Source organism: Crocodylus porosus, unplaced genomic scaffold, assembly GCF_001723895.1.
Source record: "Crocodylus porosus isolate Cpor-Errol unplaced genomic scaffold, CroPor_comp1, whole genome shotgun sequence".
In the NCBI taxonomy this organism is placed as follows: domain Eukaryota; kingdom Metazoa; phylum Chordata; order Crocodylia; family Crocodylidae; genus Crocodylus; species Crocodylus porosus.
This window is the reverse complement of record NW_017728907.1, coordinates 46,738,585-46,754,086: the sequence shown is the minus strand read 5'-3', so window position 1 is coordinate 46,754,086 and position 15,502 is coordinate 46,738,585. Positions and strand designations below refer to the sequence as shown.

Sequence of the window (15,502 nt, the reverse complement as noted above, 5' to 3'; positions counted from 1 at the left end):
TGGGCCCGGCTGGGTGGAGGGCCGTGCGTCATATTCCATGGGGAGTGTTGTTATGTCGGTGAATGAGCCACAAACCACTTCTGTTCTCAGTCTTTCCTCCTTTTTCTTTCTTTCTTTCTTTTTTTTTTTTTTTGCTTGAAAGCGCGCGTTGCTGCACGATCGTCTTGCTCGGTTACTCCAAGATGCGGCTGTGCCCTGTCAGAAAGCCCGTGGTGCGGCTCTGGCCCCTGGGGCAGCAGTCTGCTTGCAGTAACTTTTTGTGGCTGTGTGTAAAACATGATTAGCATGAATGCAAACGCAGCCTTTTCCAGCACTTTGGTGGGGCGGGGAGCGGCACACGTGCTGGTCGGGCTGTGCGTTGTTTTTAATATAAAGCTGCTGTTGTGCCAGCTGTTTATCTGCTTTTCCATTCTGGAGGGGGAGCAGTTGGCTGGAGCTGGGGTAAGAATCGGGTGTTTTTCCTTCTCTAGTGTAGGTGTGTCCGTGGAAAGACAAAGCTGTCAGAAATGAAACGTGTACAGCATAGCTTGCCTGTAACTTGGGCGTATCCTCAGGTCCATGCCTGCTTACTTATATTTGTGACTCTTTGTGTAAATGGTTTCACAGTTCTTTGTGAAAGGTGTACCAGGTTTAAGGGTAGGTGCTCTTCCACATAGCTTGGAACAAAAAGAGAGCAGCAGGTCGTTACCATCCACTTGTTTCCTTTTTGGCTGTCCAGATCCTTGCACACGTGCATACAGATACATGAGAAACGTGCTTACGTTCTCTTGCAAAACTGTGTGATGTAAGATGCTTGACCTTTCAAAGGGAAAAATAGTCAGTATTTGTCTAGAGTATTGAACATGTAAATGATTATGTAAGCTGACCTCTGCTCAGACCTTCATTCTCCAATCTTCAAATCTTTAATGCACCAAAAAAGAGGAACTATCAAGTTACACATGTAATAACATCTCTCCTGATCAGTCACTTGCATCTCTCCCGTTGCCCCCAGCTGCTGTTTGTAGCCAAGCCCTCTTGTGTTGTCTTATTTAGATTGTAGAGGTCTGGTCTTGTCTTATGGATCTGTTTGTTTTAACTGCGCACCAGTGGCACTGCTTGTGTATCGTTATATATACTTACTATTGCCATAACTGGTTGCTGTGCAGAGCTACAGTGGTCTGCATTGCCATGGAGCTCCCATCTAAAATGCTTGTGCCTTTTGAAAGTGCAGTGCACTTCCTTCTGGCTGCATTATGAATAATGCAGACTGTGTTTTATAGTTTAACACATGGCATATGTTGAAATAAAACAAAAAAGTGGCAGAAAAGTCAGTAACTTTTTTTTTTTTCCTTTTTTTATGGTGGCTGCTTTTGTTTCCTGTGGCTGAAGTGTTTGATCTTCTAGTTGAATCCTGCATGTAGAAAAAGAAAAGTAAGAATGACTCTTTACTGTGGAAGTGTGTAACCCAGGGGTGGGCAGTAATTTTGGGCAGAGGGCTGCTTACTGAGTTTTGGCAAAACATCGAGGGCTGCATGACGAGCAGCTCAGGGCAGATTAATATTAATTTTCTAAATTTTTAGGGGCCCCGAGGGCCAGGTGGAAAGGCCTGGCGGGCTGCATCTGGCCCCCAGGCTGCATTTTGCTCACCCCTGGTGTAACCTAACAAGCCCCAAGGATGTGGTTTGTTTGTTTGTTTGTTTGGGGGGGGGGGGGTTGTGTGTCTCTGCTTTTTTGTCTTTCTAAGCATTTCCTTTATCCTGTGTTGCTGGGCTAGATTTTCATTGCTGTCTGACCTTTTTGGATTGGCTGTGCCAAGGCAAAGGATCTGTAAAAGGGTTGAAAATTGCTTCTGTTACATGGGAAGAATCCTGATGACACTGTGGGGCACAATAGAAGGTCTGCCTCTCCCTGATAATCCAGGCTGAAAATGTTGTGAGAGGATCCCTGTTGGCACTTGGGGCAGGAGTGAGCTGTCCTGACCTGTGCCATCTGCGATCCAGGAGACATGAGACCCCCCTGTCCCCTCAGCACCTGTGCTAAGCACCAGTGCAGGGGTGAACTGAAGCTATCGTGTCTTCAGGATAACTTATAAATGTCTTCTTGTGGGAAAGTACAGTGCATTTAAATCATCCATCTGAGGTGTTGGTATTGTGCATGTCATCACTCTAGAGCAGGTCATTGTCCTTTGCTTGGTTGTGGAGCAGAGTTAAATTCCTGCCCATGCTACAACTTGGCGCTGTTACAAACCCGGTAGAGGACAAACAAGCTACTACCAGATCCTGCCGTAGGCTTGTTTTTTTGCATTATTGTAAATGAGCCCTAGACCTCGTTGGCAGGGCACAAACCGAAGGATATCAAGACTATTGTTTGCCGTTCCTAAAGGTGTAGCAGGCCCTAAAAATACTTGCACATCTGCTATAGGGCAAAGACCTGTAACCCTGGGCTCTGTTCATTGGGTTAATGACTGCTCCCTTTTATCAAATTCACACTGGGCTTTGCTTGCAAATTTTAAATGTGTTGTTTGTTTCGGCTCATCTTCTTGTGAAGGCTTGTTCACATCGTAAAACTATCGCAGAGTTTAGCAAACTGACAGTCTCTGGCTGGGAGCAGCGGGGGTAATATAGGTCACTTCTGAGGAACGTTGGCTCTGTGTGTGGGAAGCTTGCACTGTGATAGCACTGGCTAAAGCCAGGAAGCGTTTTCCTTGTAGAAGTTCACAGAGAAACATAAATTAAACTTACTGTTCAACTTTCATATTTACATAAAATAAAAATACAAAGTGAGAGGAGTTTTACATTTTATTGTAACTTTGCACCTTAAGTTCATCAGGACTGAAGGCTAATCTGTGAAGGTAATGATAACGTTTGTGGAGAATAGCACTTCAGGGTTCTTGTACTGCTTTGAAAAAACAATTTGTTCTTCATCTCATGGGAGGGCGTAAGGTAGATCTTGCCCCCGCCCCTCCAGAAAATGAGAGCAATAAGAGACTGAAGAGCAGGCTGTAAACAGATGTTGCCAAATGAAGTGGGTCAGCTGAGCCAGGACCCATCCTGGCAGAGCTGATTTGCTTCACTGGTGAAACAAGCATTGCCTGTTGTCTGGCAAGATCAGTTCTCTTGCCGCTCCCTGCAAGGGAGTTCCTGGGGCATGCAGAACTGGGCCTCTAAAGGCTTGGGAGCACCTGCCCTGGGTGCTTGGGGAGTGTGGGTAGTTCTAGGCTGGCCCCCCTCCTACCTCAAAATAAATAGATGTCCACCGCAAAATACCCGCACAAATTAATATGACCTTTTATTGTGGCCATGCACTTGGGCGTTTGTGGCCTGATGAAGGGCAGGAACATCTGTTTTGCTCTTACTTTAGGCCACTATACATCTTTTTTTTTTTTTTTTTTTTTTTTATGGAGGTACAAAGGCGACATCTGTTTGGAGCATAAGTTACTTGGTGAAAAGCCGCAGCAAGCTAATGGTCGTGCCAGGATCAGAACATTTGAGTCTGTCTTCTAGCTTCATGCTGAGTCCACAGGATTAGGCAGCTTATGTGGATCCAGGGTCTGGGGACAGCTTGCAGAAATTCACTGATGGCAATGGAGGAGCGTTCTTTGTTAGTGATACCAAATCTACTGAACATTGAGTTCTGAAACCAGCCTAATTAAATGTACTGTTTTAATGTGGCCCGTTAATGTGGAAAATCTTTTGGTCTGCACTGGGAATGAGATGGTACAAAATGTTAGTCCTGAGAGCTGAAGCACAATTATCCTTGGAGAAGTCTCCATTGCAGAACAAAATCTTTTTTCATTTAAAAATTGAGTTGCATTATCTGGTCACACAAACAGATAGCAGATGAGACAAGAGGGGAAATCCCAGTAAGACTGTATTTGCCTGGATTGGGAATTTACTCAGTCAACATGTTGAAATACAGTGTAAAACACTCAGCGTAGACAGGCTAACACTATGTTAAGCACGTCAGCCCTTCTCAATGAGTGTGCAACTACACTAATGTAAATTCCCAGTGTAGTGGAGTACAGTGTTTATCTCCCATTAAAACTATTGGAAGCGGCTGGATTGGACTGTTGTACAGAGGTTAACGTCACGCCTCGGTTTCCTAGTCTAGTCTAGAGACGGTCCTGACTTTGGGGAAGCTGTGGGAATTGGTTAAGTAACATGCCTGTGACTAGGTGGTGGTGACACTTGGGAAGAGAGTACCAGAGTTCTTGGTTCTGAGCTCTTGACTTGTTCAGTTTGGTCTGGTTTTTTACCTCTCCAACATTTTGCAGATCTCAGAATGGATCTTGTGCTTCTCAGGTGGGAGTATTCTTTTGACAGAGTTGGGATGTGTGTGATTTGTAACCTCGTTGTACAGCTTTGACTTAGACTTTTATAGTAACGTTGCTATCTGCCATCTAACTGTTTCTCTGTTACAGTAACACTGGGGATTCAAGCTAGATCAGAAGCTATAGGTGCAGGACAATTGGGAAAGAGTCCAGTGCACAGCAACAAAAATGATTAGGTGCCTGAGAACCAAGATGTGTAAGGAAAGGTTGAATGAGCTCAGGCTATTTAGTCTGTAGAAGAGAAGACTGAGGGGGAATTTGATCACTGTCTTTGGATACCTGAAGGTCTGTGACAGAGGATGAAGATGAGTTTTTTTTTGTTTGTTTGTTTGTTTTTTTTGGGGCTGCCAGAGACAGGAAAAGCAGCAGTGGCCTTAAGCTTCAGCAGGGGGAACTTTAGGCTGGAGATGGGGACTTTCTGACTCAAGGTGGTCATGCATTGGAACAGGGTGCTAAGGAAACTGGGATCCCCATCCCTGGACACTTTCAAGAGCAGGTTGGACAGACATTTATGAACTTTGTCATTATTATCTGTTTTCAGAACCAGTGCTTATCTGCAAACCAGACCACAAGTAAAATTACTACAAACAAATTCTACCACCTCTTATATCTGTCCAACAGTAGGCTCATGCAATGGAAGAAAATGTCTTGATTAGAAATCAAATTCAGTTCAGGCTTCCAAGAGATCTTGAATTGAGAAATTTTAAAGAATTTTTTTAAAATGTACCTGGACAGTGTTTGTCTGAGCAAATAAGTGATTAGGTGAAGGCAAAGCAGGGAGTATTTTGGGGAAGATATCACTGCAGCTGTTTTCATTCCTGTAAGAAACTGGTGATTTACCCTGACAGCGGGGTAAAAACATCCAAGAAAGAGGTCTGAAAGCCAATGGATGGAACACACTTTTCAAACATTCCTTGTTCTTGAATTGACTGTTGAGCATAATTTAAGAATCTTCAAAGCTGAACCTTAATATTAAAAAAAAGTGCTGGTTTTGCAACATGATCATCTTGGAATCTGTGCAGTACTCTTTAATTTACTACTTTGTACAGTTAATTAAAGTACCCCAGACTGACTTGACAGTCGATTAAACCCCGGTTGATTTAATTGAGGATGTGATCATTAATGTAATTGGCCAAAATGACAGGAGGCCCATTTGGAATGCTGCCCACTAGAAATTTTCCTCTTTCTAATCCTACATGTGCAATCCTGGTCAGAAAACTAGACGGATGGTGTTCCTATACCAGCACTTTCTAGGGGAGATGATATATTTTATGTTATAACAGTCTGGAAATGAGACTAGCTTTAACTGGCTTGGATGAAGGAATGGGTAACTTGGGAATCCAGATGGTAAAACCTTCTGGGTTTTATGTTCTGCATTAAGCCCTTTGAATCTATTTTTATTTTTATTTTTATTTATTGTGGGACTTCAGGTTTCTCTGTAAGACCCCCATGTGATTTCAGTCACAAAAACGGTACGTCTCTGTTGTGTCCCCCCCCCCCACACACACACTTTGCTTCATCTGGAGTCTTCATTACTCCGTAGAACAGTTTTTCCACCAAATGGCTTGCAGTGTAATCTGTGTTTGGAGAACACTTAGCACACTTTGGGTGCTACTGCATTTAATGTAATAGATTCCCTTCTGCAAGTGTTTTTTCTTTTCTTGGAGGTCTCTAAAGATGTCTGAACGGGAAGCACAAGTAAATTGCTGGCACCACAGCTTCCCTTCTGCACCTTTTCAACCTTGAGCATTTTCTTCATCTCTCTTTACAATGCCTCTAAATAAGTGGCAATGTTGGTCCAAGGTCTCTGTTGGATCCCTGAGAATTGCTATTTGTTTTAAGCCTGCCTTAATTTTCTGGAGCATTAGTCTTATGGCTTAAGAGACTCTCTGCTGAAGAGCAATGCTAAGTGGTGTTTCTTTGCCACCCATCCTGCTTCCATAGCACTTTTAGACCCTTATAGCTTGCAGAATGAGAACATGACGTATGAAACTGGATCTCTTGCTCCTGCCTGGCAGTAAGCCACCGCATAACGTTCAGTGTGTACAGTGCCACTGTCTGAAAACATTGGACATCTATGTGGCAAACTTAAGCAGAGTAAAAGCATTTTGTAGGAATACTGTAATGGGTGGCGAGTCGGGGGGAGGAGATTTAATATTGGCATCTGCTGGGGGTGGCTCATGTTTTTCCCCTGTCTCTTGTTAAGGACATTTCTCATGCAGCCAGATAACAGAAGAGATGTTGCACGTGTGAAACATATCACCAATCTGCAGAAAGTTAATCTGAACATTATTCTGCACTGCCCAATAAAGGTTACTGTTGAACGGAGAAGGGTAGTGTCTGTTTTTTCACAGCATTTTGGCATTGAAATAGCATGTCTTAAAAGATGCATTGCATACAAAACCTACTTATAAACAGTATTGCTGTGTGTCTGAAGGACAGCTGGCGAGCCTCTATTTTCTGATATGCTCCTTTAAAATGTGTGTATATCTTAAATCTTTGCTAATGATAATTTCAGGTTTAAAAATCCTACATTTGTGTAAGCAGAAGTAGAACGGCTTGATTTCATTACCAACTTGTCTCTACTTCAGTATATGTCAAAACCGTTTTTCTTTTGTCTTGGACACATTTCTTTCCTTCATTTTACCCTTAAAATGCTGGTCAGTCTATGTGACAGTTATTTTATTCAGATTTACCAAGGACTCATGGCTATAAATGAGCAATTAAATAGGAAAAGATGAATGTCTTAGTGAGTCTAAGGTTAAATAAAAAAAATAGGTCACTTGTCAAGTCCCCCAGTACAGCCCTGGTTTGATAGGCTCCAGAGTCATCCTGGTTACTCCAGTATCCCCTTTTTTTAAAAGTATATTTTTTATTTAAAAATATAAACCTATTGCTGTTCTTCCTCCCCCCTTCTTTTTTTTTCCTACTTGACAAATAACTTATTTTCTGTGTTTTAGCTGAGCCGAAAATAATGTAGGTTTAAAAAAGCAAAATGCTCACTCTGGCACTTTACCTTGAGTATTTCCCCCCCTTATGCAGCAGCATCGCTTGCATAAGCTTGGGGCTAAACCGTCAGCTGGTGTTAACTAGCTCTGGTAAGCGCAATGGAGCTAGGACTGACTATACCAGGTGAAGAGTTGGTCCTGAAGCTCTTGTGTAAGGAAGCTTGAATAAAGGGTGTAGGTGCTACCACTATTTATGGCAGCAACAGTAGATTCTCCTTTCCTGAACCTGAAACCGAAACAACTTCCAGTTCAGTTAAACACCTAGTCCAGCCTCAGGATGGCCCCTCTCATGCTGGCAGTGAACTTTCATGAGCTGTTTATTAACTATCACTGATGTTGAGTAAAGCCAAAAATATTCCCTCCCCCATTGGTCTACAGACTAATAAATATTGGTGGTTTTATTTCATGCACTGAAGAATGTCTTATGAAGAAGACAAAATCCCTTCAGGAAGGGAACTTTTTTTTTTCCTTATCAAATTTTTGGGCCCAAAGTACTAAGTCTGTCTCCTTCTTATCTGGAAGTATTCTTAGATGGAGAATGCTCTTTTAGACTGTCCAGTTCATCTCTGTGACAATATGAAACTATTCCCTGATGCTGTATATGCTTACTTGCTGATTTTGTGTTGCCAAAAGAGAGCAAAAAATTGGAAGGTAAACTGATGTGAATTGAGTTGAGCTCCTCAACTATGTTTACAATAATGGTAGCTAATCAGACTTATCTGATTTTTTTTTCTTTTTTCTTTTTCTTTCTGTGTCTAGCATCCAGCAAAGACGGAAGAAAAACGAATCCAGCACCTAAGATGTGAGAGATCCTTCCCTTTGCAGAAGGAAAACTTCTTTGCAAAATGGATCGAAGTAAACGGAACTCAATCGCGGGATTTCCACCACGTTTGGAACGCATTGAGGATTTTGATGGGGGTGGCGGAGGTGATGGGACTGTGTCCCAGATGGGGAGAGTTTGCACCTCTTCGTACAGAGCCCTGATAAGTGCCTTTTCCAGACTTACGCGTCTTGATGACTTCACCTGCGAGAAAATAGGCTCTGGTTTCTTCTCTGAGGTGTTCAAGGTGGGTGCCTAATCTTTCATGGTGCTAGTGCAGAGAATGTGATTGAGGCTCTGAACGAGGACTCTCTCTAGTCATCTGCAGTCCTTGTACGTGCTTTGCTTGGGGTGACTGATTGATGGGAACCTTGGCAAGTGGCATAAATATTCTTTTACCTGTCTCTGCCTACTTATGAAATTGTGGGTCACTTATTTTAGGGAAGCTGCACAGGAGCTGGGGGGAACGAGGGAAACTTTGGGCTTGGCTGCTACTTTCTCGTACGTATTTTAATGTGTGTGTATATAATTTATTAAATATAGATGCCTCGTATGAGAGAGCTCCTGGTTTGGATGACTTCCATTTGGCTTGATAATCAGCCTCACAGGACTGCACTTGTTTCTGTAGTACAGGTTGTTGATTATCTTTGCCTACTAACAGGAGAATCAGACATGTTGGGATTTCAGCATGTGACTGTCGTCTCTGAAACTATATGTTTTATGGCACAGCACATCTGTAACCACTGGCTCTCTTCTGCTTCTCTTTGTTCTCTTTATTTCCTCTGTTCACTTGCTCAGTTTTTCATTACAATAAATCTTTGATTCTTTGAGCAGATCCGGGGTTGTCAGTGACCTGGTTCTCCTTGTATTTGGAAAATCAATAAAAGCCATAAAACTGAAGTTGAGGTTATGCAATCCTCTGTCTGTCAGCCATGTTCCTGCTGTGCTGAGGGTTCTAGACGGTTTATAGTTCTTTGGATTTTTGATAGTTTTCATTAGGCCATGAAAAATACTTAAGCTCTTTTAAATAATCTGTCTCCTATCCCCATGGCACAAATTAAAATGGTCTGACTTGGGTCTTTCAGGTGTTAGAGTTGAATAGTTTTTTGTCTCAGACTATGGCTTTGGATAAAATCAAAATTGCATTTTGTATTCCTGTGACCTGAGATTTTTTTTTTTTTCCCCCCCAGCATTTTCATCTGTGACGCTACACTTCTGGTCATCTTATACCACGTGATGTTTTAAAATGTTAACTCCCCCTTGCCTGAATTTGCGGATAGGTTCATACATTTTAAGTTGTAATTTAGGTAATAAAACAACATTTAATTTTATACCACTCTGGCAGAACAGAAGCTTTTAATACTTTCTATGTAACAAGCTGGGTTTTGGATTAAGACTAAAAGAATTGTGTTAAATAAACTCTTGGTAACTATACCTCTGAAGTTTAACATCACTTGATAAGATTATCGGGGCAAGTGATGCAGGTCATTGTACATCTGGAGGGTTCAAATGGCTTGTTTGTTTAAATCAATATTACTTGTACTAGCAGTAGATCTGAGTGTTTGTGCTTCCATTTTTGTCTTTAAATCTTTCCAAAGTAATTGAAATCATTGTAATGACATGTACGGTAGTTAAACTGCTATATGTTTACATACCATAGTAGATCGTGTGTGTGTGTATACATGCATACAAATACACATGCAGTGAGAGAGCTCTCTCTCTCTCTCCCCCCTCAAAACTACACAGGAATATAGACAATTATCCATGAGGTTTACTGACGGACAGGCCGACTTTATTTAAATATTTGAACAACTGGAGAAAAAAGGTGTAGAGCTTGGTATTAGAGTTTGTGGTTTGTTTTTTTTTTTTTTAAACCTTAGTATCTGAATTGGATTCCTGGGTACTTGCACCTTTTTATGTCTTGATGCTTCCCTGAAGATGGAACTTGCAGTCTAATCAGGCACATAGTAGACAAGAGCTGGATGTATTTCCAGGTATCCAGAGAATGGACTGATGGCCTAGCAGCATTGAGGGTGATTTACCATTGCTTAACTGCAGCAGGGACTCTAGACATTATTGCAGTTTGGCCATTATCCGTGCTGCACAAACAGGTTTTTAGGTTAACTAGCTGGCTTTCCTTTGTTCAATATTAGCAGATGTTGTGGGAGAGGATCCTTGAGGAGAAGGTGGATGCTTCTTCCCTAGGATGGGTAGAGTGTTAAGAGTTAGGGAAGGGTGGGGGGAAATAATATGGTTGAATATTGGGGAAACAAAGCTGTTCTCTCTGAATCCTTCTCTTAAGAGTGAGGGCTGGGCAGAGCAGAGATGAATTGCTAGCATATGTGATAGCTGATATATTGCCTAAGGCTTCCGGATGAGATGATCTTATCCTTGAAGAACACTTGGTTTAGCGTGGTAGAAGATGTTTACTTCCATGTTCTGCTTGGGGGGCCTTTTTTAACTGAGAGAAATCTATGGTATTTGGCTCAGGATGTCAGCTGCAAGTCTGGGGGGGAAAAAAAAAAAAAAAAAAGATTGTCCTCTTCCTTAGGCTCGGGTTTTTTCATCTTTTACATACAGCCTGAGAAATGTTGTCTTTTCCTCAGGTAGAATTTCTGTCAGTTGTGTTCATCTCCCTGTGCAACTCACCTGGGTCTCTTATACACTAAGCCTGTGGTAGGTAGTGTAGATCTAAAAACTAATCTATCTGGGACCTGTTCCTCTAGAAGCAACAGCTCTGTCTGCAGAGGGGCAAAGCGTACCCACATGGTGAAGTTGTATTCAAGTTTTTTTTCCCCTCCCCGCTGTCACTGAAGCTAAGGTTTTATTTCATCCTTTTGGAGGAAAGGGTGGGAAGTGTTTCAAGGCATTAATCCAGATGCAGCTTGTGTTCATTTGGGCAAGTTTTGTGCCCTGTGGTGATGTCAGTGTGGCCACCTAAGCAACTAATTCAAGTGTGCTAACGATCAGATTTCATGCTGAGTGCCTTGATGTACTTCCAGCAAGGGGAGAGCCTCATGGTTCAATGCAGTTCAAGTACAGTCTGGTCTGCAGCCTCCCAGTGGAGGGATCAACATCAAGTCAAATCCAAGAGCATCTTAGAGGTGATTTTTAAGCAACTTAGTGAGTGCAGAAAATCAACTTTTTTTTCATTTAGTGAAATGATATAAAATAAGAGGGGAATAATCACTCTAAGTATGTAGTAAACACCAGACTAAGTAGATTTTGCACCTGTAACATAACATAACATAGCCCTATTTTGAAGGCTATGTTTTATGGCTATATACCAGACTCATTCTTTTTGTTTAATTTTAGTGATTTATCACAAGAAACTCTTCTCAGTGTACAGTCTTTCACAGTGGGTGTAAATTGGTTGCATTTGGAGTGGAGGTTGGAATACATATGAGTATAGGAAAAAAAACAAATACTGGTTTTGCAAATACAAAATTGCAAGAGAAAACTTGGATAAACTAACAAGAGCATTCTTGGTGAGTTTTAATATCAATGGTTTTGTAGGCCCCAGTAAGCGCAAAATGCACTATTCAAGCCTTTTTTTAAATGCTTGCTATGAAAACTGCAGCTGAAAATTTCAAGTGGATTTTTTAAAGCTTATAGCATAATGTCAGTGCAAAGTTACTTATGTACAGATGGTTCTCTGAGTTTACCTCCACATGTAGTATTAATCTAGAATTTCATTAGCCACCCATGTAGCACTTTAAGTATCTTTTAAACATTAAGCCTAATATTTTTCTCAGCTGTTGAACTATAATAGATGCAGCTGGCTAATTGGCTTCAGGCTTAGGCTCCACAGGCCTTTGCAAATGATGGAGGACTCTCTCTTTTTCAAATGGTGCTAAGCATGAAAAATCTTCTTATTAATAAAGCAAAACTTTAAAGGTTCAAGCTAAGAAACAAATATATTGCAAGACCTGTAGGTACTGATAGAGCTGCTGTTAATGTGGGAGAGATGTGTGTCATGCACTGAAACTAAATAGTGAATTATGAAACTTGCTGTTCATTATAGAATATGCGTTGTACAGTCTGAAGTATGAGAGCCATTAATTTCTCTTCCATTAGATCTGATAATTACCAGTAAAATTACAAGTATATTGAATACTTGCTCAAAATTTCTTGCTATAAATTTGTTCTGCCAAAATTATACACTTTATTAGCTTTATTCAAGGCTTTGTGTATTCTGCATTGAGCTTGAATTCTGTGACAGACTGGGTGTTCTGTTGCAAGTTTGGGTGACCCTTTTTTAAAGTTCTGGTTTGGGATTTTCTTACTCCTTGACTACAGCATGAGTAATGTAGCCAGCCCAGAATCCTTTGTGGTGCTTATTCTCATATTCATTTAATTTAATTTCCACCAAGCCCTGTCCTTCCCATCCCTGTGAATTCTCAGTGTCCAGAGTGCTGCAGACATACTTTGACAACATTAACAGAACAGTAAGCTTTCAGTGATGAAGGGATCAGTGGAGTTTGGTGGCATTCAGGAAAAGTGAAAGGGTATCCTGGGTTGTGGGATAAACACATGAAGTGTCCTTGTAGAAAGGTGCAGTAGCTAATGATGGTACTTTATTTTATTGCCACCAGCTTTTCTGTCTCCTTAGATGAGAGCTTCCATCTCTCTCTGGTGGTGGCCTAATAGGAGGGAAGTAATCGGAAGCTGGCACACTCAAGTTAATTCTGTAGCGGGGATACTTCATTAGGAATGTTTTGAGTTGGAGTGGGCCACTGAGGCTGCCTGTCCCTCCCTCCAGTTTTCCCCCATACAGGTCCTTGATTTGGAACAGGAGGTCTTTGGGCAGCAGGGCCTGGCCTAACCCTATATTTCTTTGCTGTTCCTTCAGACTTGCTCCTCTACTTTACTCTCTTTGTGTGACTCTTTTTGGTTTCTTGACTCAGGTCACTTCTAGACCTCCTTGCTCTCTGACTCAGTGTCTTTGGAGTCCATTCACCCATCCTGACTCGGCCACACATGTCCTGGCATGACAGGCGTCCACTGTGCAACAGAGGTGTGCATGTCAGAGGTGCCAAAAGTGGAATTTGTGCATTGGCATATCTTTATTTTCCAAAACCCTTGGTTTGGGTTTCCCATTTTTTGTTTTTTTGTTTTTTTCTTTTTGCCCCCTTTTTGCAAGGAAAAAATATTCCATGTGGTGAATTGGAATGGCATGGGCATTTTGGGGTGTTTTCATTGCCCAGCTCTTGTCTTGTTCAGTGATGCACGAATCAAAGTGGCCTGTGAAACTGGCTCTGCAGTGCTAAGGGGCTGGAAATGTGGGCAGTGGAAGTACGAGGAGGCAGGAAGGACAGGGCTGTCTGGATGTTTTAACTAGGTAAACAGCCATGTACTCAAAGGTGGGGGTTAATGCGATGAAGCTTTTCTTAAATACCTCGCTGTAGGAATTTGAAGATTTTTTTTTTTAAGCATCTAAATTTAGGCTCATAAATGTGTAGGTTGACTCTGCTTAAAAATGCTGAGCAACCAGCTGGGAGGTACCTAATTATATACCCATGAGTTTAAAGCTAGGCTTCTATTTTTATTATTTTTGCATGTGTTGACTTTTTAATGTTTGTGAAGTGCTTGGAAGATGTGTGCTAACTATTTAAGGTGAACAATGGAGGCAGTTGATGTATGATGTATTTTGCAACTTGCATAGAGAGTACTACCTCTGTAAGTACTTTGTTCTCCCTTCCCAAGTTCTTGCACACAGAAGGATTCCTTAAGAAAGTATTGAAAGTTTTGCTATGAAGCACATGTAGGAAGTGAATGTCCTTTAAACATTCCCCAAGGGAAATAATGTTGCTAGCTGGCTTGATGTGCCAAGTTTATAAGATGCACATTTAACATGTCTGAGAAGCACATCTCCCCTGAATGGTAGGTTTAAAAGTTCTTTAAAAAAAAATTGTATGCTGCTGAGCGTTTCTGTTACATTAGCAGGAGCTACATGATTTCTTTCCCCTTCCTCTTCAATACTGTATCTGTAGCATGTTACACTGATCAAAATTGGGACATTTGTTCTAAATTGTGAGTTCATATGTCCAACTGCCTGACAGGCTGTGTGAGGGACCAGCTGGTAGGATTTCACCTGTAGTTGCTATTAAGGCAGTCAGATCATTTGTCTATTTTACACGTTTCTTTGGACATTAGAGAATGCCAGTGACAGCCTCTAGGAGTATTTTTCTCCTTGCTGTGCTTTTGTATACAAGGTATAACCTCAAGGGAGGTTGGATGTTTAAGAGTAGTAGTTGCTATTTCAGAGATGCATGGGGTTTAAAGCCAGAAGGGATCATTGTATCAAAGTCAAACCCACAATCCTATGCCATTATGTTTCACCAGTTACCTGGCACAGAGTCAAATAGTGTTTGGCTAAAGCTCGTCTATGCGTTTATGCTTAGATGTGAAAGGGTGATAACAGCCCTTACATTTTATTTGCAAAGACCAATCTGTTCCTGTTGCAGCAGAAACTGGGACTTCATTTAAATGATGAGTATTGTGTAGGGCGTATCATTGGCTCATACAGTTCACATATTCTGGGTTTTTTGTTTTTGTTTTTTTAACCCTTAACTTCACTGGACCCCCTTCCATTCCCATCTGTCTCCTTTTTGAAACAGAAAATTCATTTGTGGAGAAGGTGGTTCACTTGTGTACAATCTTCAGTGCACAGATGAAGACAGGAAAAATAGTGGTTTTGATTATGTGAGCCGTTAGGCCATGAGGTCTGTTGAGGGGAGCTTCTTGCAACCACAGCTTGCTTCATGTTGCTTGTGCAAACATATTTTTGTTCCTTGGACTTGCAGCATACTAACAAACAGTTTTCTCTTTGTCCTCCTTAGTACATGAAATGCTTCTGCTCTTAAACTATCCTTTGTAGTGGCCATTACACACAACAGTTCTTTGGAGCTTTTGCATTTGCCATGCTTTTGGTAGGATCTTTTAAGAGAGGTAGGCAGCTGTGTTAGCCTGAAGTCAAGCAGAAGAATTAAGGCTGCAGTCTTGGACCTACCATGGTCAGGGTAACTGGTAGCTGCTGTATCGTTCTTTTAGCGCCTTTGCTTCATAATTCTCCTCTGAGATTAAATAAAATCTTGTAAGTAGCTTCTTGTTGAAAGGCATCTTACCATATTTCCAGCATTTGTATGGCTTCAGGTTTTTGTTTTTCTCTTGTGGTACATTGCTGTCTAACTTGGGTGAGGTAATGGAGCTCAGATCTTGAGAGGGGATTCTTTTATTAATAGAAAGTGTGGGTCTCAGCTGCTCACCCAGGGGGGTTTCTGTGTCTGTATTAACCATGCATTGTTAGATCCTTTGTAAGTGAGCTATCTCTTATATTAGTAGCAGTAAAGTTGCGTTAAAATT

The 15,502-nt window shown here is 41.5% G+C and overlaps 1 protein-coding gene across 3 annotated transcripts in view; it reads left to right on the top strand.

Annotated features, from left to right (window-relative positions):
* Nucleotides 1-15,502, top strand: part of TESK2 (testis-specific kinase 2) — a 101,805-nt gene that overhangs the window by 410 nt on the left and 85,893 nt on the right. Inside the window, exons 1-2 of one of the 3 annotated variants that reach the window (XM_019531334.1) lie at nt 364-441; nt 8,077-8,384. In XM_019531334.1, the coding sequence (XP_019386879.1) occupies nt 8,163-8,384 (222 nt within the window). In that variant the 5' untranslated portion in view covers nt 364-441; nt 8,077-8,162. Of the gene's footprint in view, nt 1-363; nt 442-8,076; nt 8,385-10,017; nt 10,132-15,502 lie in introns of those variants that run through there. The other 2 variants (XM_019531335.1, XM_019531333.1) reach the window with 2 other exon arrangements.